General features: G+C 39.1%; 2 protein-coding genes across 2 annotated transcripts; both read right to left on the reverse strand.

The window, feature by feature from the left end:
• Window positions 1-532: 532 nt before the first annotated feature.
• On the reverse strand, window positions 533-14,924 carry chrna9a (cholinergic receptor, nicotinic, alpha 9a). Its single transcript, XM_053618783.1, has 6 exons — window positions 14,912-14,924; window positions 13,786-13,931; window positions 8,980-9,134; window positions 5,876-6,059; window positions 5,141-5,495; window positions 533-2,099 (listed from the first exon to the last, which is right to left on the reverse strand). The coding sequence occupies exons 1-6, from the start codon at window positions 14,922-14,924 to the stop codon at window positions 1,285-1,287; spliced, it is 1,668 nt and encodes a 555-aa protein (XP_053474758.1). The 3' UTR covers window positions 533-1,284.
• Window positions 14,925-23,710: 8,786 nt separating this feature from the next.
• rhoh (ras homolog family member H) lies at window positions 23,711-26,631 on the reverse strand. Its single transcript, XM_053619020.1, has 2 exons — window positions 26,171-26,631; window positions 23,711-24,922 (listed from the first exon to the last, which is right to left on the reverse strand). The coding sequence occupies exon 2, from the start codon at window positions 24,540-24,542 to the stop codon at window positions 23,952-23,954; it is 591 nt and encodes a 196-aa protein (XP_053474995.1). The 5' UTR covers window positions 24,543-24,922; window positions 26,171-26,631; the 3' UTR covers window positions 23,711-23,951.
• Between the last annotated feature and the right edge of the window lie 862 nt (window positions 26,632-27,493).

Here is a 27,493-nt window from a genome sequence, read left to right on the forward strand (position 1 = left end):
AACGAATCCGTGCAATAAATGTGCTATCACATGTCTGTGCGATCGTGTAATCATATCACCCAGACCGTCATTATATATACCGTGGAGCTTGAAAGTTTGTGAGCCCTTTAGAATTTGTTCGCACTACACACCAAAGACATTTTGGTGTGAGGTCAAAAGACAAACATAGGGTTGCAGTTTTTATTTCCTGGTATTCACATCTAGGTTTCATGTTGCGTTAAACAAAATCGGCCTTGCCGTTCCAGTACTTTCGGAGGGGAGCGTAGCTTAATCGCTTCCCTTCTTTGAATGGAGGATGGCAATGTACAGCAGTGTTTCTCTGTCAAAGGATTAAGTGAGTAGTGCAGAGTGATTTTACTTGGAGTATTTTAGATTTTACTCTTCGTGTGTTGGGGCGTGTACAGTGGTTTTCTTCTCAACATTGAAGGACTGTAAATATACTTTAATTAGTTAATTAGTTTATAAATTATTGATGGGTTTGTGCACTTGAGGTTAATTATATATTATTTATGTGTCCTTGCCAACAGATTAATTTACCTCTCTCTCACACACACACACATTGAAACATGTCTTCACTTTAACTGTTATATACTTTATATTAAGATTTAAACGTCCACATTATATTTGAGTGGCTATAGAGAATGAAAGCACAGACGAAAGACAAAGTGTAACATGCTTACCTTTTAAGAATGTAAAGTCATAGGGATGTGAATGGGAAATATGTTTATATGTACATCCGGAGAAAAACAAGAAGCAATTTAATAAATGCATTTTAATACAGTTTACTGTAATGCCTTGAAAACATACAGAGGAAAATATGATTTAAAAAAAAAAAATGTCATCATTCATTCATTCGTCTTGAGTAAACGCTTTATCTTGATCAGGGTCGTGGTGGATCCTAAACCAATGTGACACACTCATTCACACTTAGGGGCAATTCAGAGTAACCGTTCCTCCTACTGGCATGGGATGAAACCAGAGCGCCCCAAAGAAACCCACGTACATGAAGAACTTGGAGGTGTGAGGCGGCAACTTACATTTCATATTTTATTCAGTTTACACCAATAATCCATCACTCATTTCTCACCAGTTCTACAGGATATGGGTTCTATTGCATAGTTAGTAGTATTCTACTAGGAATGCTTTAAGAACTTACGTGTGGAACAGTAAGGATCAGTTTTCATCACTTTCTACTTTATCGTTTTAATCTTCTTTGGAATGGATGTCTCTAAACATTACTCCAGTCTTCATTCAATATGTGGACACAACTCGTATCAACTGATCTCAGGATGCCTTGGCCATGATGAGGATGCTCATGAGAAAGACCATGATGAAGAACACCCACATGAAAAACCTGTCCATTACCTTAGCAACCTTCTTCCACTCTGCTCCTTTGGCCTGGTTTGACCTTTGTTCCCGAAAGCAATTGGCGATGTACTCAATGTTCTGCACCACTTTTTGGTGCTGAGCACACATACATGTGCACTCTTCTGTGCCTGTCTTTTTACTGTAGTCTTCCATCGTGTATGGTTTGGTGTACTCGCTGGTGCTATGCTCATACGTGTACCCATTGAGTTTTTCAGGAATAGAGAGATCACTTTGCTTCAGTTTCCCCTCCTTCAGGTTAACCGCGTTACCATCTCGCCCAATGTGGTGTATGTAATTCGGCTGGTGTATTTTCTGTCTCGATGAGAACTGTGGTGGTATATGTGCCATATGTAGGGCGTTGAAATGGTAGCCATTTGACTGGGGATTTCTGGCATAGTGACAATCTCTGCCACAGTTATTATACCTGTTATACTGATTAACAGACCCATCATGTAGATGATTGCTGTAAAAACTGGTGGAGAAATAGTCATAATTTTCAAGACTAGCCAGTGGGTCCTCTACAAACGGTGGGCCACGTTCACTTTGAGGAGTAGTGCAGTTCTCTCCTACTTCATACACAAAGAAAATCTTCGCCATGTAGTCAATAATTAGGACTTTGGCCCAGTTGGGCACCGGTTTGGCTTCGGCACCACAAAAGTGAATGTTCATGATGAAGATTGTCAATGAGGTGGAGGCTGTAATCATTGTCATTGTTGCTATGTAGTACTTACCTGTGACATAAGAACATGCAGCAAATGAGCACATCATTGCATGTACACATTAACATAATGCAGGCTCCAAATAGAATTTTGCTTCTTACTTCTTTGTGCTCTTATACTTTACATCATTCGTAGAAACATCCAGTATTTTAACATCTAAACATTACAGACATTAAACATTTTACATTCCTGAGTCGTGCACTTTAAGTACTTAAAGCTTAAATCCTAAAACCATCTTATATGTTCTACCTATATATGGGTGACAAATTAAAGGGAAACCCTGAATAAATTAGTGGAGAATCAGTAATTAGAGATATTTCCAGACAAATGTACTCCAAGATCTGACTAAGGTGAGATCTGTATTTAGATCTATGGGAAAGACAGCAGTAAATAGATAGGTATATTACTGTACTGGAGGTTTAGAACAGAGATATCAAACAAAAATTCTTCTTATAAGTGTTAATAATCCTCAAACTAAACTCACTGGGAGGTCGAAGCCAAGTGGAACCATGAAGGAGATGAGAAAGCAGGAGGAAGAGAATATAGATTTAGTAGAATAAAGAGCATTAAAACAATGGTACAGGACTGATTGCTTGATGCGTACACTGAATGGGTCTAGTGGCTCTGTATGCTGCAGGAGGGTATTTTTCAGGCGTGCTTGAGGTCTACGTGTCCCCTAAGAAGGACGTGTCACTACAAATCAATGATAAGTTACTCTGACATACAATCTTTATCCTATGAAGAAAAATTTCTGTCCTGATGGGAGTGGTCTCTTCCAGGATGACTCTCCCCCATTCATAGGACATGATGGCTCACTGAAGGTTTGATGAAGATAATGATGTAAAGCCAAACATTAGTTGAGGGAATATATGTGCAAAGAATGGTTTTCATCCTTCCAGTACAGTTCGAGACTTGTAGTATGTGTGCCAAGCAGCACTAAAGCTGGTGGCTCATTGTGACCTTACTAAGACAAGTACTGTTTTGTTTTTATAGTATAGTATAGCATGTTATAGCATAGTTTAATATAATATAGTACAGTATAATTTTCTCCTTTAATTTGTCACCTATCTGTACGTTAATGCCTACTAGTTGCTACCTCCCAGCCATGGGTTATGTGGTTAGCTTCCATACTAAAACATCATAAGTCCTGAGAAACATTTGTGGCAGTGGGGGTGTGGTCGAGCATCAGCTGTGGATAGAGAGGAGGCGGGCCGAACCAGCAGGTAATGCGTGATGATTCTCACCTGTGTTGGATTAACGCCGTTCTACTTAGTTGTGTCTGTTTGTGCTTTTAGGGACAAGAGGGCAGTTCTACTGCACGTTGGCCAGACACCCTAGGAGCACCGCTGGTGCTTCCAGTCACTGCAGCTCTCTGAAGTTGACCGCTCTTTCAAATACATGTAGCAGCTGAGGTACTCCTGTCACTGGTGGTTGATGGCAGGGGAGCATGATGTGGAACAGCTCATTAAGCTGGTGGTACTGCAGCAATTCGTCACGGGACTCCCAACAGGAACTGGGGCGTGGGTACAGTGCCACCAGCCCGCATCCCTCGATGAGGCCCTGCAGGCCCCAAAAAGCAGACCCAAAACCTAGTTTCCTCCCCATTGTTTCTCCAACCCTGCTCCTTCACCGCTGATGTTTCTTCTAACTGCCTCTCTATCTATACATGTAGAACAATCCGCGCCCACCAGGACCAGTGCAAAGCCTGGGCAGGTCCGCAGGCATGACCGGGAAGCCAGGCATTTCCAGGATCAGCGTTCCTTTATGGAAGCAGGAACACTGATCCAGATCCCTGATGCACCACAAGCCTCGCTTGATCAAGCAGGAGCATATTGTGTGTCAGTGAGACCTTGGTGGACTCAGGGTGTAACTAGACCACTGTCCATCAAAGCCTGATTCAATGCAGATTGGTGAAGGTGAGGTGTGCGCACGGGGACGTTCACAAATATTAACTGGTGCCAGTCATCATTAAATTCCAGGGGAAAAGAATAAAGTGGAGGCTTTAATTCTTGGGACAAATTAGTCAGGTTTTCAGGTATTAGTGAGGGAAATGTTTGGGTCCTGCAGCACGGTAGCAGTGGCATGTGCCTAGCGTTGGTTGGGGAGGTGTTCCCTGGGCCGTTGACATCAGCTCCATATTGGGAAGATACAGAGGGTGAGGAAGGCTCCACCCCCCCACCCTTCGGGGGAATTGATCTCATTGATTTTCCGCTGGAGCAGACGTGTCACGAAACCCTCAGACATGCCCTCCACGGTTAGGAAGTTCAGCCTAACATTGCGTTCTCCTTCCCCTACTTTGCAATTATTAGAGACGATATATATCGCAAGACACAGGACACTCATCCTAAGGAAGAGATGATGCAGTTGTTAGTGCCAAAGAGCCATAAGGAACTCCTGCTCCATGCAGCTCATCATAATCCCATGGCTGGGCATTTGGGACAGGATAAAATACTGACCCATCTCATGGCCCATTTCTATTGGCCGGATCCACAGAACAGGGCCGCAGACGGTGGTGGCAAATTACCTCTCCTGCCGGGGAGTTTAATCCTTTTGAGCAAGCAATGTTGTAAGCTTGCAAGTGATATGTTACCTACAAAACCCTGGCCCCAGACACTGATCCTGAGATTACAGTTGTTCACTCACTGGACTTCTATCAGTTATCCTAACTCGAAAATATTAAGTAGACTCAAAAGAATTAAGTGTTTTTAACATGTTAATAGATTTTATCAACTGCAAAATTAAAATAAAAATGCATCTTTTGGATGGAAATCAAGACAGATAACAAATATAACTTTGGGTTCCCAAGTGGCACAACTAAATGTTTGCTTTATAGTGAAGACATTTCACCATCATCCATGGCTGGGAGTCCAAGAGAGTATAACTAGCCTTGCTCTCAGGGTAGAAAAGATAGCATTCCTCTCTCTCCTTTGAGAAGAGCAATGTTGGCCATATTTATATGATGTAATATTTCTCCCCTACTTGAAACAAAAACTTCTAATAAATGTTACTAAGAAAAATATTTAATAAAAATAAACACTCCACCCCAAACTCACCAATGAGTGGCACACTCTCAGATGGTGGCATGCTTTCAGCCACCATCATCTGGAAGACAGTAAGGGCTAGAAGCACTGTGACTCCAAGCGAGACCTTCTCTCCAGAGTCAGCTGGGAGATAGAAGCCAAGTGGAGCCAGGAAGGAGATTAGAAAGCAGGGCAGGAGCAGGTTGTAGATATAGAATGAGGAGCGGCGTTTCAGCAGCACTGTGTAGGTGATGTCTGGGTATGGGTCTGAGCAGCAGCCATACATGATTACATTCCTGACCGCTGGCATGCCATGACATTCCCATTCTACGTTCTCCACAAAGTCTGAGAGGTCACCACCTTCCATTCCACCCATGTTGATGTCCACCTGGAGTGATTAGGGGGCAGAAAAATAATGATATTACAATATACAAGTGTAGAAGAATAAAGTCAATAAGTAAGTGTGTTGAAAAGATAGTATGAGCATACTGTGAATAAGAGTCCTGAGAAGTTTTTTAGGCTTACCGGATCACAAATCTACAGCGTCCACATATCTCACGATTGAACCAGTGGCGAGATATACTATATGTAAGTGCTTCCAGTATAGTTTTTTCATGTTCATTATTAGAAATTCAGATACTATGTATGGAAACAGACACGCTGAACACTGGTATACATAGTCTTCCTTATGTGACAGGCATTAAATCATGTTTGTAGTGTGTATTTACTGTATGTAGATATTTATCGGTGTGTTTTCTGTTCCATCACCTGGTTGCCGTTGTAGGTCCAGGAGCCAAAAGTAAGGTTGCACTGCTGGCTGTCGAAGGGGAAGTAGGAGACATCCACCACACATGTGCTCTTTGTGATTGCAGGAGCATCCCATGTGAGCTCACCCGTGTACCGTAACACTACATTAGTGTCAGGAGGGCCTGATGAGTCTTCTTCATCGGCGCTACAAAAGACAGAGAAACCAGGCAAGGCAGAGATTTTGCATATATATGTTCCCAGTTGTATATATATATATATATTTTTTAAATATGGTAACTTAATTTTACAGAATTAAGCTTATTATGTGATTATAACACTACTCAAACATGTATGCTTGATGAGAAAACCTGATATAATGGTTTACTGTTATACGGGTGAAACTCTTAATGATAATGAAAATTTATCATCGTTTTTTAAGGTTGAGTCAAAGAAACCATGCATTTAATCATTCTAAAATTGCAACAGTAACTCAGTTTTAATGATAATGAGTCTTTATTTATCACATATACATATGCAGAGTGAAATTATTTTCTTCACATACCCCAGCATGTCAGGAAACTGGGGTCAGAGTGCAGGGTCAGACATGATACAGCGCCCCCTGGAGCAGAGAGGGTTAAGGGCTTTGCTCAAGGGCCCAACAGTGGCAGCTTGGCAGTGCTAGGGCTTGAACCCCCGACCTTCTGATCAGCCACCACTGCCCCTCAGAATCTTTTTTTGCTGGCAACGTGCCTCGTTTATTAATCCTTAAGTAAAGTTGTGTGTAAATGTTTGTGTAAGCCAAACTGAACTACAATTTTCTGCCAGATTCAGTTTTGGAAAGGTTGACTTTCTCACTGCATGCATATGTTGATCATCAGTCAAGTGCATTGTTTCCGACACAGCTCATTTGCATGTAGTGATGCCCACAAAATTCAAGTGCACAGACAGCTGGGAGCATGAAATGAATGATCACCGTAAAGGCTGAAAGACAGACGTGGAAGTTATTTTGACTCACTTCTATGCTAAAAAAATATTTATTGATATACGTATAATATTAAGAAAAATAATCGTGCGCGTAATCTTTCCTCAGTTGCGGCGTTTGTTTACAGTTTAAGGCTCTCCGCGGACAGACCGGCCTGTCCTCCGCTTATACAGTGGCATTTCTTTTGTAATAATTGAATGATTTGTTTTATTTATCTTAATTCTCGTGTAAAGTTTGTGTTCGCATATTCTTTAATTAATGTCAATATTAATAATATAAATAATATTATAATATGACTGGGTTTCACAAAATGTTCTCGATGGTATTTTTAGTCCCTGACCTATAGAACTAGCATGATGATGGTTTGTTTTTGGATCGAGATTACAAAGCGCTTCTATAAGACGTTCTGATTAAGCGCATCTGCTAAATACTGTAGATGTAATAAAAAAATAAGCTATTTAACTTTGACAGTTTCGATCATGTATAAAAGTGCAGTAATCTATGCGAGTTATATGATTTGAAGTCGAACAAGTCGAGGTTTGGATTCGTTAGCGTACATGTACACACACTCAGGAGCAAGAGGAGGATATGAAAATTTTTCCAGATTTATGGTATTTTCAGGAATACCACATTTCTTGTGTAAATGCTCAGGGGAAAAAGATTTACGGATAAATATGTCCGTATCCAGCTTGATAAATGAGGCCCAGTGATTATTAGTTGCAAATGTAGAGTAGAAATACAAAGTGCTTAACTAGCATTCATGCTAATCGCATGAGGACATGATGAACATTCTAATGGTTTACTTGAAAGAATTTTTTTAATCAATCATTTACTTTCCCTCTAGAATTTGGGAGCGAGGTTGTATTTTCAAAGTGAGGGTAATATCCAGGGATGCAAACATTCACGTGATCCATGTGATGTATTGTATTATTGTCAATGTGACCAGACAAGAAACATTAGCGGGGCCGTTTTCAGTATATTATATATTCAGAAGATGGACAATGCATGTGTGCATATTGTGAATGAATGTAATGAACGTGGTTACCTGGCTTTACTGGTAGCCGTTCAGTAAATGATTCATAAAACTAAAAGTGGGAGAGTTATCACCCTCGGACTTCAACTAGAACTTGATCAAACGTGTGGATTTGACGCAAGCTTGTTTTTAGGTTATATAGGGCAAAGTCATTTATTAAAATAAAAACGTATTCTTTTTTTCCCTCTTTTTTGGACAATAAACCCCCAAGTGTCTGCAACCACTGTATTTTGATACTAGTCTGTAGTCTGTATGCTCAAAAAGTTAAAGATAGTTCACCTATGTTATCATTTACTTACTTATATCATTCCAAACCCCAAATAATGTTACTTAGTTATTTTGGTCCTATCTATAAAGGTCTTGCATTGTATATATAAATAATGTATATATATATAAATATTCCTGCCTTGATTATACAGAGAACTAAAAAATACCATTACATTTGTGACCCCCACCCCCACCAAATGGTTTGATCCCCTGAATGTTCAGGATGTGGTTACGGCCTTGATCTTCAGGAAATTTAGCTAATGCAACTTCCTTTTGAACATGTGACTTCTCGAATATTCCAAATATTATATTGCATAGCGGTGAATGTGTTCAGGTTGGAAGGATGTTTCAGGTATGATATGTTAAATGGATGTCACGTGATAATACTGCGAAAATACTGCTTTCTCAGTGCTGTAGTGGTTTCATTAATGTTTTAAGAAACATGCAAGTTATTCTGAACTATGCACATAGGTTATCGTGAAGAACACCTTACCTGTGGTTAAATGTCTTTTACCTTTATTTTAAATGGAATATCAGGAGGACGCAAACAGCATCATGGGATTTTGGGCTTTATTGCTACAGCAATGCATTACATATTATTATAGCATGTTTACTCAAATAAAGGGAATATCCTGAATAAGTTCTACTATCTATATTTCTGAAATTTTGCTTCGTGTAAGTTGAGTAACTCTGAAACAATGATCTGTGTTGCTACTTTATCCGAGATGTATTGTTTTATTCTAAAATGTGGAATTATTGCTACCGATATATCTTATGAGAGAGTATGTGTGTTCCTTTGATAGAAGCTACTATATCTTGTGTAAGGATTATAAACTGGCTTACTTGTTGTAAAGGACAATGTCAGGTCTCCAGACCAGATTGCTAGGGATGCGGATGACCTCCAGGCCATCATACTCATCTTTATCCCAGCGTAAGTACGCATCATGCCAGACCTGCCGCACCCATAAGTATGTGGTCAGCACCTGATTTCTCTCATCCTGTCAACGAAGAGAAAATGATAAATGCAGAAATTTGCCATCAACAGACAATTAATCGTGCAAACCAATCAAATTTTGGTGATTTCTGAATAATAATAATGAGAAACAGTTTCAGAAATAATGCTGTTCTAAGGCATGTAGGCAACGCTCCAAAAGTCTTAGTCCTCTATCAAGACCCGTTTTATTGAAGCAGTTTATTATTTGTTATTATTTAAAATGTATTAAGTGTATTAACTGGAACATTATATTTTTCAATCATGATTACATCGTTCATCACTAACATAAATTTTATTAGTAAATTAATGATTTACTAAAAGTCAGGGTCAGCATGTGGCAGACATTTTAGTAAACGTTTCATGTTTCATACTTACATAGTGTAATGTCAATACCGGAATCAGTGTCGAACTCCATTTCCCAGAACACACCACTGCCTACAAGTATAGCCGCCAAGTCTACGACACCCAGCCATCTCACTCACTGTCACATTCACAGTCACCCGATTACTTATTACACACCTGGACTCAATCATCACTCACTACTATTTACGCACACACAACACTCCTATTCCTTGTGAAGTATCGTCTCAGCTCTGTTATTCTTCTGATGTACCAAGCCTTTGATCCTGATCGTGATCCTGATGTTGATGGATACTTGTCTCCATGTACCCTCAGTAAGAAGACCACCTCAACCTCTGTTGAGAGTCCCAACCCCCCCTGCAAATGGGAATCCTACCTCAATATCAAAAATATGTAGAGGTGTTTAGCAAAACCACAGCTAGTGGTCTACCTCCCCATCATTCCTATGACCATGCCTCCCAGAAACCACATCTACTCCATCTCAACCACATAAAACCAAGTTGTGCAGGAGTACATCAACGAAGCCCTCATGCAGGGCTACATTCAACACTCCACTTCACCAGCATCAGCTGGATTATTTTCTTGTGTAGAAAAAAGGAGGAGGTCTCAAGCCCTGTATTGACTATAGAGGGTTAAGCCAAAACTCTATTAAATATTGTTATCCTCTACTACTATTCTCATCTGCCCTGGAACTCAGAGAAGCCCAAATACTCACCAAGTAAGACTTGGCAGTGCTTACGATTTCATTTTTATCAACCTCATCCATAGGGGATGAGTGGAAAATGGCATTTAGCACCACCTCTGGTCACTAATAGTACTGCGTAATACCACACAAGCTTTCTCGTGCACCTTCTGTATTTCAATGCCTAATAAATGACATGCTCAGAGACATGTTGCGAAAGTTCATCATAGTGTACATTCATGGCATCCTAATTTACTCACTGTTCTGGGAAGCCCATGTAAACCATTTCAAACAAGTTTTCTCATCTCCACAGAAATCACTTGTACATCAAGTGTGAAAAATGTGAATTCCACATAGCTAGAGTGTTGTTTCACACCACAGTCAAAGAGCTAAAAAGATTCCTCAGCTTTGCTAATTTCTATAGAGGGTTCAGCTCCATTACCAGATCCTTAACAGTGCTTTTGTAAAAAAAAAAAAAATAATAAAAAATAAAAAAAAAAGCCCCAAAAAACTGAAGTGGAACTCAGCAGCCGACCAAGCATCACAACACCTTAAAGAAGCCCTCATTACGGCACCCGTCCTGGAACACCGTGACCCATCAAAACCCTTTGTAGTGGAATTGAATGCCTCTAAAACTAAACATTTAACATTTGGATAAAAACCCAATCTGCACCCAGTGGCCTACGTCAAGAAGCTCACTCCCACCGAACAAAATAGAGAACTGCTGCCATTCCTAATTTTCATGGTGGAGTGAACAAGTGTTGGAAAGCATTCATCAACGTTTAGAACAAGTGGTCCAAAGTAACAAAGAGTTTGCTGACTTACACCAGGGTGACACTCCCCAGTATCAGCCTGGAGATTGGCTCTCCACCATGGATATCAAGATCACACATAGCTGCAGAAAGCTAACTCATTGTTACATTCGGCCATACAAAATCCTCCAGTGCATAAATGAAGTCACATATAAGCTAGCCCTACCACGTCACTGCCTCCTTACCCCCTCCTTCCACGTATCAAGCCTCAAGTCCATACTTTCAGTTCTCCTAGCAAAAGGGGTTCCCCCCAGCATGTGACATCCGTAATCCCCTTCTCTGAAGGGATTTCTATGCCCGACACTCGGAGAGAACTAGGCACCGTCCACGAGGTAGGCCTAAGAAGAACCCTGATCCTGGATTGAGTTCTTGGGGGGGAGGGAGGTCATTTAGCCGGCTTAAACGTATGGCCACCAAGGACTACAACACTCAATCATCTCACTCATCGTCACATTCACAGTCACCCAATTACTGATTGTGTCCACACTCGAAGACTTAATCACCACTGACCACTATATAAGCACACTCTCATTCATTGCAAAGAATCTGCTCAGCTCTCTTATTCATCTGATCTGTACCAAGCCTTTGATCTGTGTTCACGTTCATGGTTTTTGATCTCGGTTGTTTTCCTGGTTTTTGTGATTTTGCCTTGGATATCCTGTTTGTGACCTTCTGCCTGTTTTTTACTAAATGATGAACTGGGTTGTTTTTTTTTTGGATTTATTCGCTGTCTGTCATCTTTAATTAAAGTATTACCCACAACTGTAGCTGTCTGCACCTGAAACATACTACTCCTAGTACTAGACAGTTCATTCATTGATCTGAAAAAGATATCATGAGTGTCTAAGAGTGAGATTGTTCCATTTGTCAGACAAACCATTTACCTGACAAGAAAGTTAGACTGTGACTGATGTTGTGTAAGATCATAAGGTGCATGATTGCTGCCAATGAAATTATAATTACTTTTTACACACTATTTTCAACTTGCTACTCTCACACCAGAACCCAAAAGACAAGCTACAATGCTTTTGTGAAATGAATTGAAGAGCAGAGGAAGCATTTCTCTAATCAGGGTTTTTCAGAAACCAAACCCAGCTAGTGGAAAGTTCTCGGTTAGATCTGCAGATTAATATTTGATTGTGTTTGATAATGCTAGAAATACACTTAATGAGCTTAAAATAGCAAGACCAATTACACAGTCATGTTTCATGGTGTCATCTCTTTTACAGTCTTTTGTTGCGAATAAGGCCTTTGCTAATAAAACATTTGCACATTTCCATTCATTTATAAGAATGGAATATTTTTCCAAAGATATAAACCAGCGTGGAATCTAAATATAGCTTAAAAAGGAAAAAAATAAATATATATATACAGGTGAGGCAGAATTAATATTCTACCAACAGAGTTTGAACTAAACATCTGAGGGACTCTGCAGATGCTGGTCACATAGCAGACTGTACTGATGTGCCGAGTAACCACAAGCAACGTCTATCACCTCATCAGATAACAGCACAGTTAATAAAAACATATCTAGATAAACATGCCTACCCTCAGAGGGAGAGTGCTAAAGGATCAAATGGTAACAGTCAAGTGCGCTCGGACGATCTGAGACTTCAGGCATTTCTTGAAGGCTGTAAAGGAATGTGCAGTGCAAATGAATCCTGTCAATCCATTCCAGTGAAAATGAACCCTAAGTGAACAGAGTTTGGTAGGTACAATGACTGCTGAGGACTGGTGAATGGAATGCAACGTGTTTCTCATGTAAAATAATTCACATTATTACAGCCTAGTTCTCTTGTTCAACGTAGTTATAGTGTTCAGAAACATTTTGGATCATTTATGTTCCACACCTGTCCGTTATATAGTTTTATAAAAGTCATAAGTTTTTAAAAAAAATCATAACAGTTACCTATCTAGATTAGGTATATATATAGATAGATTGATAGATAGATAGATAGATAGATAGATAGATAATCATTATACATGGTCTCCTCCAATATGGCGGGGGTGGGGTGCGTGCCACATGATAGGCGAGGCTTGGTGGGGCTTTAGTTACAAAAGGTTGAGAACCTCTGGTCTAGAGTGTGTTGTGCATGAAAATCCCAGGAGATCAGCAGTTTCTGAAATACTCGAACCAGCCTGTCTGGCACAAGCAACTATGCCACGGTCAAAGTCACCGAGATCACAGTTTTCCCCATTCTTCATGTTTGCTGTGAATATCAACTGACGTTCTTGACATGTATCTGCCTGAGTTTACGCATTGCACTGCTGCCACATGATTGAATGATTGGTTCATTCTATAAAAGACTAGGTGCACAGGGGTTCCTAATAAAGTGGACAGCAGGTGTAAATGCTACATAGGCACATAGTCACAAAATAAGAGACTGACTGAGATAGAGTTCTACTTAGAACTTTTATTGATCAGAAAACTGTAGGGTTGTACATACAACCATTCAGGTTCCCCTCAGAGGAACAACCGATGAATCCTTTGAGTTGGCCATTCAATGCACCTGTAACCTAAGCAGTGAAGTACAGGTCTATGACGAGGTTATGACCTAAAATCTGTTATATACACTAGAGTATGTGGTTTTTATCACTGCAGGCGGAAGGGCTCAGCGAATACTGTACACAAATCAACCACAAGAAGACCAGAAGGATGTTGTAGGCGGTGTTTTGTTTGATCCTGTTGACCTCAATATGAGAGAAAATGCTTAGAGCTGCGAGGTTTCTCACCGTCTCAATAGGCCTGCAGTAATTGTTTATAATACGTGTGTATGTGTGTAAGTGGGGTGTGACCTCACCATATCTTTGATCTGCGAGAGTGTAATCTGCAATGTAACATTGAGAGCCTTGTCCGTGTCCTCCACAGGCCTCAGAGCTTTAGTATAATTCTCCATCAGCGTGTTCAGCAGCTTCTGAGCGTAGCGGCCCTGAGCAGATAGCACCACTGCAGTAAAGCGAGGCAGAAAGAGAGGTAGGACAAGTGGATTTTACACTGGTTTGTTTTTCATATAGAGTATAAGACGTAGTGCACAAAAAGGGCAACGAAGAAATGAGGATTCTCCCGAGTGGACATGCAATGAGAAAAAAAAACCGCCACACGCACATACTTGAGGAATTACAAGTTAACTGTCTTGCGTTTTGTGAAGACACAAATTATTTTCAAATGATGAATAAATTGCTTTTATCCATGAAAAAAAAAAAAAAACTTTTACCAAGATAATGATTAAGTTAAGTAGGGAATAAAACATAACAGTGTATAGTCATAGGAATATATATATATATATATATATATATAGAGAGAGAGAGAGAGAGAGAGAGAGAGAGAGAGAGAGAGCATGGCCAATTTTGTTCTCTTGGACTCCCAGTCATGGTTGACTCTTACTAAAGACACCTCTTAGAAATTAAACATCTCTTCTCATCTTTTTAAGCTGTTTATGTGGAGTGCCTGCTAGGCAAGTTACTCTGTAAGTTGTTACTATACTAACATATTAGCATGAGCACATTAATATAAACCTGTGATTTGCCTTGCAGCCGGAACTACTTCCAGAGCAGTTTTTATAGAAAATGAATTGATACCCGTTGACCGATCGAGTCAAACGTGATGCGATATAAAGACATTTTATATATATATATCATTTTATATATATACAAATTGCATGACAACATTTTTAATCAAGCATGTATACAAATCTTCAAAGTCTTTAAACCAAATGATGGGAGGAAGAGGAACTTTAAGAAGGCAAACTACATACAGTATTTATTCTGCATCGGGATGTCTAAGGCACAATATTTAGCCTGAAAACTAAATACATGGTCAAAAAAAAATGTACGACATTATAAAATTATATATATTTGACAGTACTCACATTAAAATACAGCCTTCACTTTCATGCATATAAAATAAGAACGCTAATCATTACTCACCATGCAGATGCATACTAATAAGAAGCCCAAAAACACAGACCTTCATCTTCCTTTTAATAGTTAAATAAGGAAAGAGCAAAACAAGTGCCTCAGTAGGGGCTACACATTGTACTGGCGGTAAAAAAAAAAAAGCCCAATGGGTCTCTTAAAGGCTGAGACAGGTTTAGGAGACAGCACAGTACATACAGAGGCTAAGGCCTGAATGTCACTCTCCCTGTGCCTGTGGAATAAGACCTGGGGTATCACATAGCGTGCATGTACACACACACACACACACACACACACACCCTTTTTCACTGAGTAACTAAGGTAACCAGTTAAAATCATGTACTGCAACCACAGGTTTAGCTTTGCACTACGTGTTACAGTACTCAGAACAATGTCAAATTTAATGTACAGTATTTGTTGAAGTCACAGCCTACAGCAAAAAAGTACTATATCTCATCTTATAATATCTGGTAACACTTTACTTAAAGGGGTCATATGATTTTTAAACGTTTTTTAAATGTTCGTTTGAATGCTTTAATGTTCAAAAAACGCATTATTTGTGATATATTGTACATTCTCGCAGCGCCTCTATTCCCACTCCAATTTCTCCAAAACCCCTCCTTTCGAAAAGCCCAGAGTGCTCTGATTGGCCAGCTGGCCCGTCACGTTGTGATTGGCCAAAAAGCTCAAGCGTGTGCCGGAAATGTAACGCCGCTCGGGACAGCTTCAGCATCCGAGGCTTCTAAAGCGATTCTAAGCTCCTAAGCAACATGTCGTCGGGTTTACCGTATCGGTTCGTGTCAGATTCTGAAAATGCGGATGATCGAGCAGATCAAGCGGAGGCAAGTTTGCAATCACGACTTGAGCAGAACGTTTCACAGTGGGAAGTTTTTATTTTGGAACTCTCTTACCTTACCGACGCATTGTTAAGCGCAAAGCTATGCTACGTACACAGCTTTGTCAGAGCAAAGTGGGAATCGCCCCGCTTTCAGGAGTAGACTTCGTGTGTAGCCTGCGTTGTACTCGCCCAGGTTCAGGAAGCTGTCCTCCGTAAAAAGCGCTTTGCACTAGTAAACGTTTGGGTTGTACTGCTCAGGAACAGCGTTGTAAATAAACAGTAACCACTGATTCCTAATCTCGTCCGTTTACAGAAGTGTTTTGCTTTCGCACGAAACACAGAGCGTCTCCATGACATGGCGCCGAACAATTCACCGAAGCCTCGCCTTCTTTCTTCACGCCTGCCTTTGGGCGGGATTATGCTAATAGTTCACATAGTGACGTAGACTTTCGCGGAAGTAATATCTAGACTTCGAATGAGGCGTTTTGGGCAGGTCTGGAGCGGTGTTTTCTGGTCGATTAAATAAATCCCTTTAGGGGAGACTATGAGCTCTGTGACTTTGCAGATCGTACACATCACACAAACAGATCCATTACACACCCAAACAAAAGGAAAACATTACAAATCATAATCTGACTCCAGATGTTTCTGTTTAGTAACACTTATCTTTCCAGCCTTTTGTTGGCCCTGTCCCAACTTTTTTGAGACGTGTTGTGGCTATCAAATTCAAAATGACCCTACTGTTTCCTTAAAACGGTCCATTTTCCTCAGTTTAAACATTTGATATGTTTTCTATGTTCTACTGTGAATAACATATGGGTTCATGAGATCTGCAAATCATTGCATTCTGTTTTTATTTACATTTTACACGGCGTCCCAGCTTTTTTGGAATTGGAGTTGTATAAACACTGCACCTTATAAATTGTAAACTCATTTTACTTTTGAGGCAGACAAAACATACACAGCTCTGTTGTTACAGTGTACTGATTGTCACCATATAAGAGTGAAAGAGTGTAACGCAAATTATTATTATTATTATTATTATTATTATTATTATTATTATTGCATTACTTCTCCAAGTTTTTAAATGTCAAGTCATTACAAATATAACTGAAAACTAGAGGCTACAGTCCCATTCAAACGCAAGCAGCAGCACATAGCTTTACTCATCAAATTCAACGATAGAGATGTTCTTTGTTTTATTTATTTATGATGTGTTATTTATGAATCGTTGAAGTGCTCAGTTTGTGTCAGTTATTTTGAGGTCTCTTTGATGAAATTGCTTAAACTTCAACCCACTCATATTTCACAACCCCCTCAACTGCCTACATCTTAGTCAAAGACGCATACACGCGCATACACACACACGCAGAGTATAGCTAGCTCTGAGATGAGAGATCAGAGTAGTGAGACAGGAAGTGGTTCTTCTCAAGTCATCATGCTCTTCTACCTCATTCACTTACAATCTCTCGCTCACTCACTGCTCCCATGGCCCTCCCCCTTATGCGAGATGCTTTTGTGAACTACATTTCCCATGATGCTCTAAAAGCTTTTCAGTTATAGTAATGAGCAGAGGTTGTAGGCTGTTTTTACACTGTTACACAACAAAGTAAATGTTTACAGGATTGCCATTCATTTCTATCTAGTTTATAAATGGTGATTGTGCACACTCCATGACTTTAGACTTAAACTGTTTAGAAATCAGAATGGTGTTTCATAATCACACATACAGGTTACAGAGCAGTTACTGTGTGAACACTGTGTGAGCTTGAGAGCATGAGGTGGGTGTGCTTTCATTCACTGGTGTGTCCACTGGTGAAACGTATCGATCAGGGTTTGGTCGTTTAAAATAATATGCCATACTTTGAACAATCCACAGAACACCATTAAATCTATTCATGAAACATATAAAGAACATTGCACAACCAACTCAGACTAAAGGAGGCCATCCGTATAAAGGCATTGACGAGGTACAAGGGGCTTTAGTCAGAGAAACAACCAAGAAGCCAAGGAAATCTCTGAAAAAGCTTCTCGGATGGGAGAGGCTCTTCAGAGGATAAATAAAACCTGGACGCTACACAATGCTGGGCTTGAGAAAAGTCATAAAAAGAAAGTATGTTGGAGACTCGTAAAATATTTGGAAAAACATTCTCTGGTTTGATGAGACCAAAAATGAACATTGTGGTCTTGACACAAAATGCTACATTTGGAGGAAGCCGGACACGGCTCTTCACCCTGAGGAAACTATCCACGTTATCAGCTACACACACTAGTCCGCTGCAAGCTAGAGAACAAAATCTACCCGGCGAAGTGTTAGCGATCAGGTCAGGCCTGGCCAGTTCTACTCAAGGGAAGTTCGGGTACATGTAAGACGCCAAAAAACTGACAGAAGCAAAATCACCCTCTATTTCGTTATATAGACAGCTCCCCCTGCTGATAGCCAATCATCACGTCGGCAAGTACAATTCCCCAATTCCGAACAAGTTGGGACAGTATGCATAATGCAAAAAAACAAACAGAAGAGTCATTTGAAAATTCAGTACACCCTGTACTATATTGAAAACACATTGTTTGATGTTTTACTTTGTGGATTGAATTTATTTTTGAAAATATACACTCCTTTCAAATCTGATGATTGCAACATACTCCAAAAAAAGGTTGGGACAGTCGACTGTTTACCGCCGTGTAACATCAGCTTTTCTTTTAATAACACTTATTCATGTTCCCCCATTCATATATATATATATATATATATGAATGAAATATCGACTCGTCGGACCACAAAACACGATTCCACTGTGCTACTGTCCATCTCAGATGAGACCGAGCCCAGAGAAGTGGGCGGAGCTTCTGTACAGTGTTGATATACGGCTTCTGCTCTGCATAGTAAAGCCTTAACTTGCATCTGTGGATGTAGCGGCGGATGGTGTCGACTGACAAAGGTTTACCAAAGTATTCCTGAGCCCATGTCAGGATGTCCGTTACAGACTCATGACGGTTTTTAAGACAGTGACGTCTGAGGGATCGGAGATCACGAGCATTCAGAAGTGGTTTTCGGCCTCGCCCTTTACCGAGATTTGACCGGATTCCTTGAATCTTTTAATTATATTGTGCACTGTAGAAGGTGAAATGCCAAAAATCCTACCGATTTATCTTTGGGGAATGTTGTTCTCAAAGTGTCGGATTATTCGCCGACGCATCTGTTGCCAGATTGGCGAGCCTCGACCCGTCCTTGCTCTTGAATGACTAGGCATTTTTTGGAGGCTCCTTATATACTATGATTAGACGATTGCCTCACCTGTTTCAACTTGTCACATCCCTATTAGTCCTAAATTGCCCCCATCCCAACTTTTTTGGAATGTGTTGCATGCATCAATTTCAAAATAAAAGTTTATCTTTAAAAAAAAACACACACAAAAAAAACAACTATGCAGTTGATTAGGTCAAACATCAAATACCTTGTCTTTATACATCTGCTGTTTAAATACAAGTTAAACTACATTTACAAATCACAATGTTTTGATTAGCATGTTCCACACTGTCCCTACTTTTTTTTTTTTGGACATCTGAGAATCTTTGCCAAGACTTCAATCTCTTCATTCCCTCATACAATGCTTGAGCAATCTTGTTAAGAAGAACAGGCGAAAATATCAGGATCCAGATGTGCAAAGCTGATAGAGACACAACTCAGAAGACAGTTGTAACTGCAACCCAAAGTGGTTCTAGTGCGTACTGACCTGCGGAAGACAATTACAGACCTTGTGTAAATCAAATGGTAAAAATCCCAATTAAGTCCATTTCAGTTTCCGGCTGTATCGCTACAAAATGTGGAAAAGTTTAACGGAGGTGAACACTTATGCCAGGCACTGTATGTGCACTTTCAGACATCATAAAATCGCGTTGTACAACTCCATTGTAAAAGTAATCATAACCATATTGAGGCATTACATGCAGGCATGCATGAAGGATCGATGGTGTTGGAGATGGAAAACTGGAGGTGTTGCTGTGAAACCAGAAGCAGATGAAGAATGATTCAGAGCTCTGTGTAATATTTAAAGACACACCACTGCAGTCACTTCTCACACATGACACATACAGTAGAAAAAAAAAAAAAGGATGATTGTGGGTTAGGCCACGTGGTCTTCAATGTCTTCGGAGTGACTGTAAAGAAGAATGATTGAGCGGAGAAATAATACCTAAAGTGATAAAAGCGCCACATTTAGACTGGTCTAGACTGGTCTCTTTGCACAAACACACTGCAACACGACTCAAACTAACATTAAGAGTTACATAGCGTCAAGCCTCTTGCGTTCGCTCCATGTTGGCAGGTGTCAATGGTACGCCAGCACTTTGATCACACTGCATGTACATACGTATGCACGCGTGAAGTAGAACTGATAATGAACTGATAATGTATCATCTCTGACACAACAGCTCAACTGTCACAATTACAACTGTGCATGTTTGTGATAGAGTTTGTGATTAGTAGTGTGTGTGTGTGTGTGTGTGTGTGAGCGAGCGCTTGTGTGGTAAGAGCTCACTGCAGGTGTTTCCTGTTGGAGAGAGAGAGAGAGAGAGAGAGAGACAGAGAGGCTTGTGGTTGATTGTGTGTTTCACCGACCCTGGTGTTCACTAGGCAGAGAGGCTGAACTGACCTATGCAACGTTCAAGTCATGTCATAAACCTTCAAACCATCATCTTTCTCTCTCTCTCTCTCTCTCTCTTTCTTTCTCTCACACACACATTGCTGCTACGCGTTAATGTTCTGAAACAAAGTATGATTGGACTGAATTGTGGGGACAGGAGATGAGAAAATCTTTATTAAACCTTTATCTTCATTTTATTAAAGGAGTGGAAGAGGAATTATTCAGGCTTCGGTGTGATATTTCTATACACCACACTGCAATCACTTCTGGCATACGAAAGAAAGGAAACACAGTACGATGGGTTCATGGGTTCAACCATCTAGAAGAAGCCGGAACGTTGTATAACTCTGGTCATCACAGTGACTGTGTTTGTATATATATACACACATATATATATATATATATGATCACTATCCCTTGCTAGCTTGTATATTTTTACCTGCCAAATGCTGCAAGAAGTCATATATTTATCATACGTATATTTACCAAATAACATAAAACGTCCTCAAGCTTGCCATATATCTAATGCCCGTTAACTATAGTCTCTAAGTGAGATAGGGTTGGTGATATTGTGACAACTGCATTTGTGTTACCTTTCGCTCAGTACTGTGCATGTGCATGAAGCATAAAGGATCAGATCATCTCTGTGAAGCTTGTGTAGGATTCAGAAGATTGTGAGAAAGCTGAGAGCTCCAGCTGGGAAGTGGTTTTGGGGTTTGTACCCTCTATAGTTCTCTAAAAGCATCTACTTTAAGCCACCATCTCCATAGACCACATCATTTACGCATTAAACTCACATATAATTGTTTTCCATCTAACAATTCTTCCTTCACTCTGTACATCCATACAGTTTAGGGACCACCTGCATGTAACAAACAAACAAACAATCTAAAACGATCCATTTTTTTTCATCAAAAGTACAAAACATCGAATTTGAATATTCAAACGCGTGTATAGAACATATTTAAAAGTTTCTTAGTGAATATAAATTGATATTATGATTTTTTTAATCATCTATACACAATCTAGCTATGCTATAGTAGTGTGTGCTTTACCTTGATAAGAACTATAAGGAAATATTTTAAATTGGAGAAAGACGATTGATCATTTCCAGGTACGGTAGTGAATACATGTTTGTAGGCATACTTAAGGAAGACCTTTTTTTGTGTGTGTGTGTGTATTGTTTTTGTGAAACTTTCACACACACACGCATCAATGCACACATGATAAACAGGATAAATAAGCAGGTGCCTACATTTCACTCATGAGCGATTTCGAGTATGCACACTTTGGTTGTTTCATAATATCTTTCCTCTGAACACACACGTATGTATACAGACATTATTTTGCACACCGTTCGCATTTTTTTTGCAGACGTTGTGAGCTGTCTGCGATGTGCAGAGACACACTATAGAGTTAGATATCAGCAAACTAGGGCAACCTTGCTTAAAAATAGACAATATTGACAAAGATCACATGGTTACTGGAATGTCAGTGAAGTTAAAAGAAGTCACATTCGAACACATCTGGCACAGCTTCTGATCCATAACAGAGAATCTCATCTATCACATCTGAAGTGTATGTATTATATATTAAGCACAGGATGGTCCAGTGTGGACTGAACCAAATGAGCTCTTAGCACATCCTACACGTGAATTGAGTTATTGTATTTGAAATATATCATGTTCTATAATTTATTTAAATTGTTTACATTTTTTTTTTTTTTTTTTTTTTTAAAAAACAACACATTTTTCCGGTCAATACATGACACAATCGCTACGAGAAATTGTCATATGTATTCGAAATTACACCTAAAAGTTGCAGCTTTTATTGCATTTTCCAACATCTGGAAAGAAAAAAGGCAAATATACAACAGTTTTTTGTGTCACTGTTTATTTGTTGCACCTTGATAGTCATCACAATGTATACATGAGATTTCTGATCAATCTAAAGATGTTATATATATATATATATATATATATATATATATATATATATATATATATATATATATATATATATATATATATATATATATATATATAAGAAAAATGCTAGGACTACTAACCGCATGATAAGTTTGACTAATAAGTTAGCATGGTTGTTTCGCTAATAGCGGTGTATTAGAATATAACGAAGAATAAACGGGACTGAACGATGCAAACACTTTTGTTTAGGATATTGTGATAATTAAATGTGACAAAAGAAGGGTGAGGGCAGTGAGAAACATGTTAATACCCCCGTAATCACTCCGTTTTAGCACTGCGATCGCAATGACTGAAATGAGTCCTATGAGAGCAAAAATACTGACCATTTTTGCATCTGTTATTTAGGCGATTCCAAATAAAAGTGTGAAAAATAAAGTACAGTTTACAACAAATCTCGCAAATATACAAAAGCTCGCATCAGTACTTAGCTTAACATCAATTCATCCGAAAAACGCAAACCCTCACGCCTGGTGATCTTGATATAATTAACCGTTTTGTCCAGCATAAAACACTCAAACGTGTTTCTATGCTCTGCAAATAAACTACACATTACTAGTGTCTGCACAAGTGTCTGGTAGAAGTCTGAAAAACCTTTATAGCCTTTAAATTTTGTATATAAAAGCCATATTATATAATGTATAATGTTAGGTTGTATGTTTTTGTGGTAAAAAAAAAATTCTATTCCTTCTAAGAGACAAAATTTGTTCTTTGATGGTGAAGAGATTAAAAAAAAAAACAACATAGGATACAATGTTTAGGAAGAACAGTATATTAAACATTAGAACAAAATACAATAGAATTCTATAGTCAACTCCATACTGGATGATTGGATTTCTACTGTGAAATCATATCAAATAAATACTATTCTCTATGCATTAAAAGCCTCGTCGAAAGACATTTGGTGAAAGGTTTTCCAGTAGGTCTGAGCGCCAGGTAGAGACAGAGAGATTTGCTACAGACTGACGTTGAAGCGTTTTTGGCGCAATCGATTTAACTACTTTTATAGAGTTGTATCCCCTAAAATGTCTTGAATGGGGTTGAGCTCTAAGACAGGTTCTTTTAAAATATTCAGGGACCTCTTTAACTGTGGAAAAAAAATAAACCGTGATCATATTATTCCTGAAACTTCCACAAATAAAACACATTTTATTTTTATTATTTTTTTCACTTTTAAAATGTTATTGTTAGATTAAATAGTCCTACTTGATTTTGTGATCTGTAGATTTGGATTAAACTCATTCAACTCGTGACAAGTCAAACAAGCTGGTAACTATATATATATATATATATATATATATATATATATATATATATATATATATATATAAACAAACATCACAATAAATGCAATAAATTTGATAATGATGTGATTTGCACCACTGTAACATATTTTTTTAAATCATAGACTCCCTGCCCGTGCTTCACGGCCCCCTGGAGGACCCTGGAGCCCACTCTGAGAACCTTGGATCCCTTATTAATCTACTACTGTAAAATCATACAGAATCAATACGATGGTGTACCAATAAAATGGACGGCCTGAGTTTGAGTAACTCTTAGTTGAAGCAGATTTTAGTTGGTCCTCAAGAGATGTGGCATGGATTCAGATCAAAGAGTCTCCGTCGTGTTCGCTTGCGCGCCTGGTTGACAGCCGTGCGTACAGCACACTCGAACACTTGCTGAATGCCACGATTAATGAGTGCAGAGCATTCTAGGTACCCCTTAGCTCGAATTTCATGAGCCACCTTCTTGCCTTCTGATGCTGTGGTGCAGCGGTCACGATATGGTCCCATTTCCCTGTGGTCTGTCTGAGTGCCCACAACCAGGACAGGCACACGAGGCAGATATTCTCGCACCTCTGCTATCCACTTCTGTTGGATACTGGCCAGCGTGGAGGGGTTTGCCACTGAGTAGCACAGCAGGACTACATCAGCTTGCTGGTAGGACATAGGGCGGATCTGGCGGAACGTGTCGTTCCCGGCCGTGTCCCATAAACCCAAGCTAATCTGGACGCCATCCATGAAGACATCCACACCAGTGTTTTCGTAGACGGTGGGCCTGTAGCTGTCAGGGAATGTCTCAGAGGTGAAGCGCACCAGCAGTGCCGTTTTGCCCACAGCACAGTCGCCGACGAGTACGCACTTCACAGATGTCCCAGTCATCCCATTCATCATGCTGCTGCTGTGAGAAGTTGTGCTTCTTTTTTCTAATAGGAGTCCGGGTTAGAAGTCCTCAAGGGAGAAGAAGTGATGCAAAAGTTTTCATTGTGGGGTGAGAATTGTGCCACACAATGAATATCAACGGTATCTTAATTCACGATTAGTAGTTCATACACAGATCAAGAAGTTTACTTTTCTTTTGTCTCAGTGCAACTTTCAAAGCGGGCCATCGTGGTGTCCGGTGCGGATGTTTCAGTCACAGGATGAAACTCATAGGATCATGTGGTCTTTATCAGAAAAAGCACAAGCAGTGGAGAAGTGCTCTCGTGGCACAGTGTAGGTCTCTCGTAGCTACGCTTTTCATTAGCCTGCGTCCAGCTAAATGGTCGTCTTTTCTAGATTAAAGGGGAAAAAGCGTGACTAAATTATTGCAAATTCCAAAGATAAAATACCTTTCAAAAATATCTATCAAAAACCGACTAAGGAAAAAGTCCTACAAACGTTCAGGGTCACCCATTTACGTAGGTAATCGATTCTAACACCAACAAACTGATTAAATGTGTATTTATTACTGTGTGGTGACTCAATCAATCATGATTTTTCTCAAAACGTCATATAGATCTAATGCGTTCTACAGATATTTAAAACTATATAGTGAAATTGTCCTCTCTAATAATATATGTAATGTTATATATGCAAGCATATATGTGTGAATATAAGAAAATAAGATGCCTGTAAATATATGATAAGGCTAAACAGTAGATAAAATGAGCAATTCTAGAAATTGGACAGTTTCAAGCCCCGCTTTTCCCAATATTAGATACATCAAAAATTAATTTCGGGGCTGGGTTGTTCTTGGTGGCACCAGATTAGCGCAGTGTATTGAAATTAAAACTTAAAACTACCTTTCCAAAATATATTTAAGATGCATATTTAAGTCATATGCATTATTACATGTAGTAATGAATGAACTGTATGAGATTAAAAATCAGCCAATTAAACTAACGAAGTCAGTGTTTCATAAGCACGGCTGCTATAATGGCAGAAATACACACACAGGTAGAAGTGTGGTTATATTCCTCTACTCTAAGATCTTATTGTCTTATTGTCAGAAACCTTTTCTGATCATTTTATGTGCCGAATCAACTTGGCAAAGAAGTTTCTCAGGTCTTCAACGAGAAAATGGACAAGATAATATAGAAGAAGAGAACTTTTCCTTGTGAAGTCCTCCTAAAATCAGTTTTTTCATAAATAGTTTTTTTTTTTTTTTTTTTTTTAAAAAAAAGAAAGATATATTCTTTTAAATTTTTAAGACTTTTAAAAAGTCATTAAAAAACATTTCTTGGTTATAGCAAATGTGTTTGTATTCTTTAAATCAGGATGAACTGTATTTATACGCTTAGAAGTACATAAGTATAGAGACATTTTATGTCTGGTAAATACCAGACATTTTAAGACACATTCATAACAGGCCTCTGTTCATCGTCACTACGAAACAAAAAGCAAATCTAATACAAAAACCCTAGAAAGAAACGTTGTAGTTTTATTCTTTTTTTAAAAGCAATTTAATACTAAACTAAACACTAAATATGTTAGTAGTATTTTACCATTTCTATTATAAAGAAATTAACAACGTAACTCACCAGTTTTCAGTCGTTCGAGTTTGCCAGATCGAAGTCGCATCAAGCATTCTTAGCGTTCGATAAAGATGAAGTTATATATAACTTTCTATAAAGTTCTATAAAGAAATTCATCTGTAATTTTAAATTCAGATATGAGTAGTATTGTTAGAAAGTGTATAATATTTACTAGGGATTATTAACGGCTTTCTAAAGAAAACTCGAAGAACAGATGTGGCCTCCTCCGCTCAGATCGCAGGGGAAGTGAAATAAGGGGTGAAGGATTCTTTTTTCTTTTTTTGTGAAATCGTGCATGACACCGCCTTGCATCCGCTGTGTGGTGCATGACAAACCTGCAAGCCTTCATTTGTGTGCTTGTTCACTGTCTGCTCCAGTAGGGTTTTTGGCAAAAAGACAAATAAATGTGCTTATTGATTACTTTATATCTAAAATACATTACAAGTGAAGTAGCATAAAAGTAGCTTTAAAACATAGTTTTACAGTTTCATAGGATGTTTAGTTTTTTAAGCACGAACCAGCTCAGCTTATGTAGCATATTGTCTGTTGTGGACTATCCAATAGCATGCATCTACTGCATGTAAAATATTTAGCTCCTAAAAATAATCAGTTCTTCCCTTAGCACTGGCTATGGACCTAAATCTTTCGCAGTTATCAAAACCCTGATTAAAAAACCTGACCTCGACCCCTGTAAGTTGTCCAACTATAGGCCAATATCAAACCTCCCCTTTATCTCCAAGATCCTAGAAAAGATTGTAGTACAGCAGTTATGCTCGTATCTACATAGGAATAACATTCATGAAGTGTATGAGTCAGGATTTAGACCTCATCATAATACAGAGACAGCGCTGGTTAAAGTGGTAAATGACCTAATACTGGCCTCTGATCAGGGTTGTGTCTCGTTGCTTGACCTTAGTGCAGCTTTTGATACAACTGATCATACTATTCTCCTTGATAGACTAGAAAATATTGTTGGCGTTAAGGGAACGGCCATGTCCTGGCTCAGGTCTTATATGACCGATCGTTATCAGTTCGTAGATGTAAATGGTGACTTCTCTATGCATACTGAGGTAAAGTTTGGTGTTCCACAAGGTTCTGTTTTAGGCCCACTACTTTTTTCTTTATATATGCTACCTCTGGGTCAAATTATTTGTAAACATGGAATTAGTTTCTACTGTTATGTTGATGGCACACTGTTGTATGTTTCAGCGAAGCCAAATGAAAGACACCAGCATAATAAAGTTGAGGAATGTGTAAAGGACATTAGACGGTGGATGCTTATTAACTTCCTTCTACTTAATTCTGACAAGACAGAAGTACTTCTACTAG

The sequence above is a fragment of the Ictalurus furcatus genome, chromosome 29, assembly GCF_023375685.1.
Source record: "Ictalurus furcatus strain D&B chromosome 29, Billie_1.0, whole genome shotgun sequence".
Taxonomy (NCBI): Eukaryota; Metazoa; Chordata; class Actinopteri; order Siluriformes; family Ictaluridae; genus Ictalurus; species Ictalurus furcatus.

Excerpts from the sequence above, each read along its gene's own strand:
- chrna9a (XM_053618783.1), bottom strand. Across the intron at positions 6,060-8,979 it reads GACATTGTCCTTTACAACAA|CGCCGATGAAGAAGACTCAT; the intron begins GTAAGCCAGTTT and ends TGTCTTTTGTAG. Across the intron at positions 2,100-5,140 it reads TGAGAGTGTGCCACTCATTG|GTAAGTACTACATAGCAACA; the intron begins GTGAGTTTGGGG and ends CTTATGTCACAG.
- rhoh (XM_053619020.1), bottom strand. The coding sequence starts at position 24,542 with ATGATGAATGGGATGACTGGGACATCTGTGAAGTGCGTACTCGTCGGC.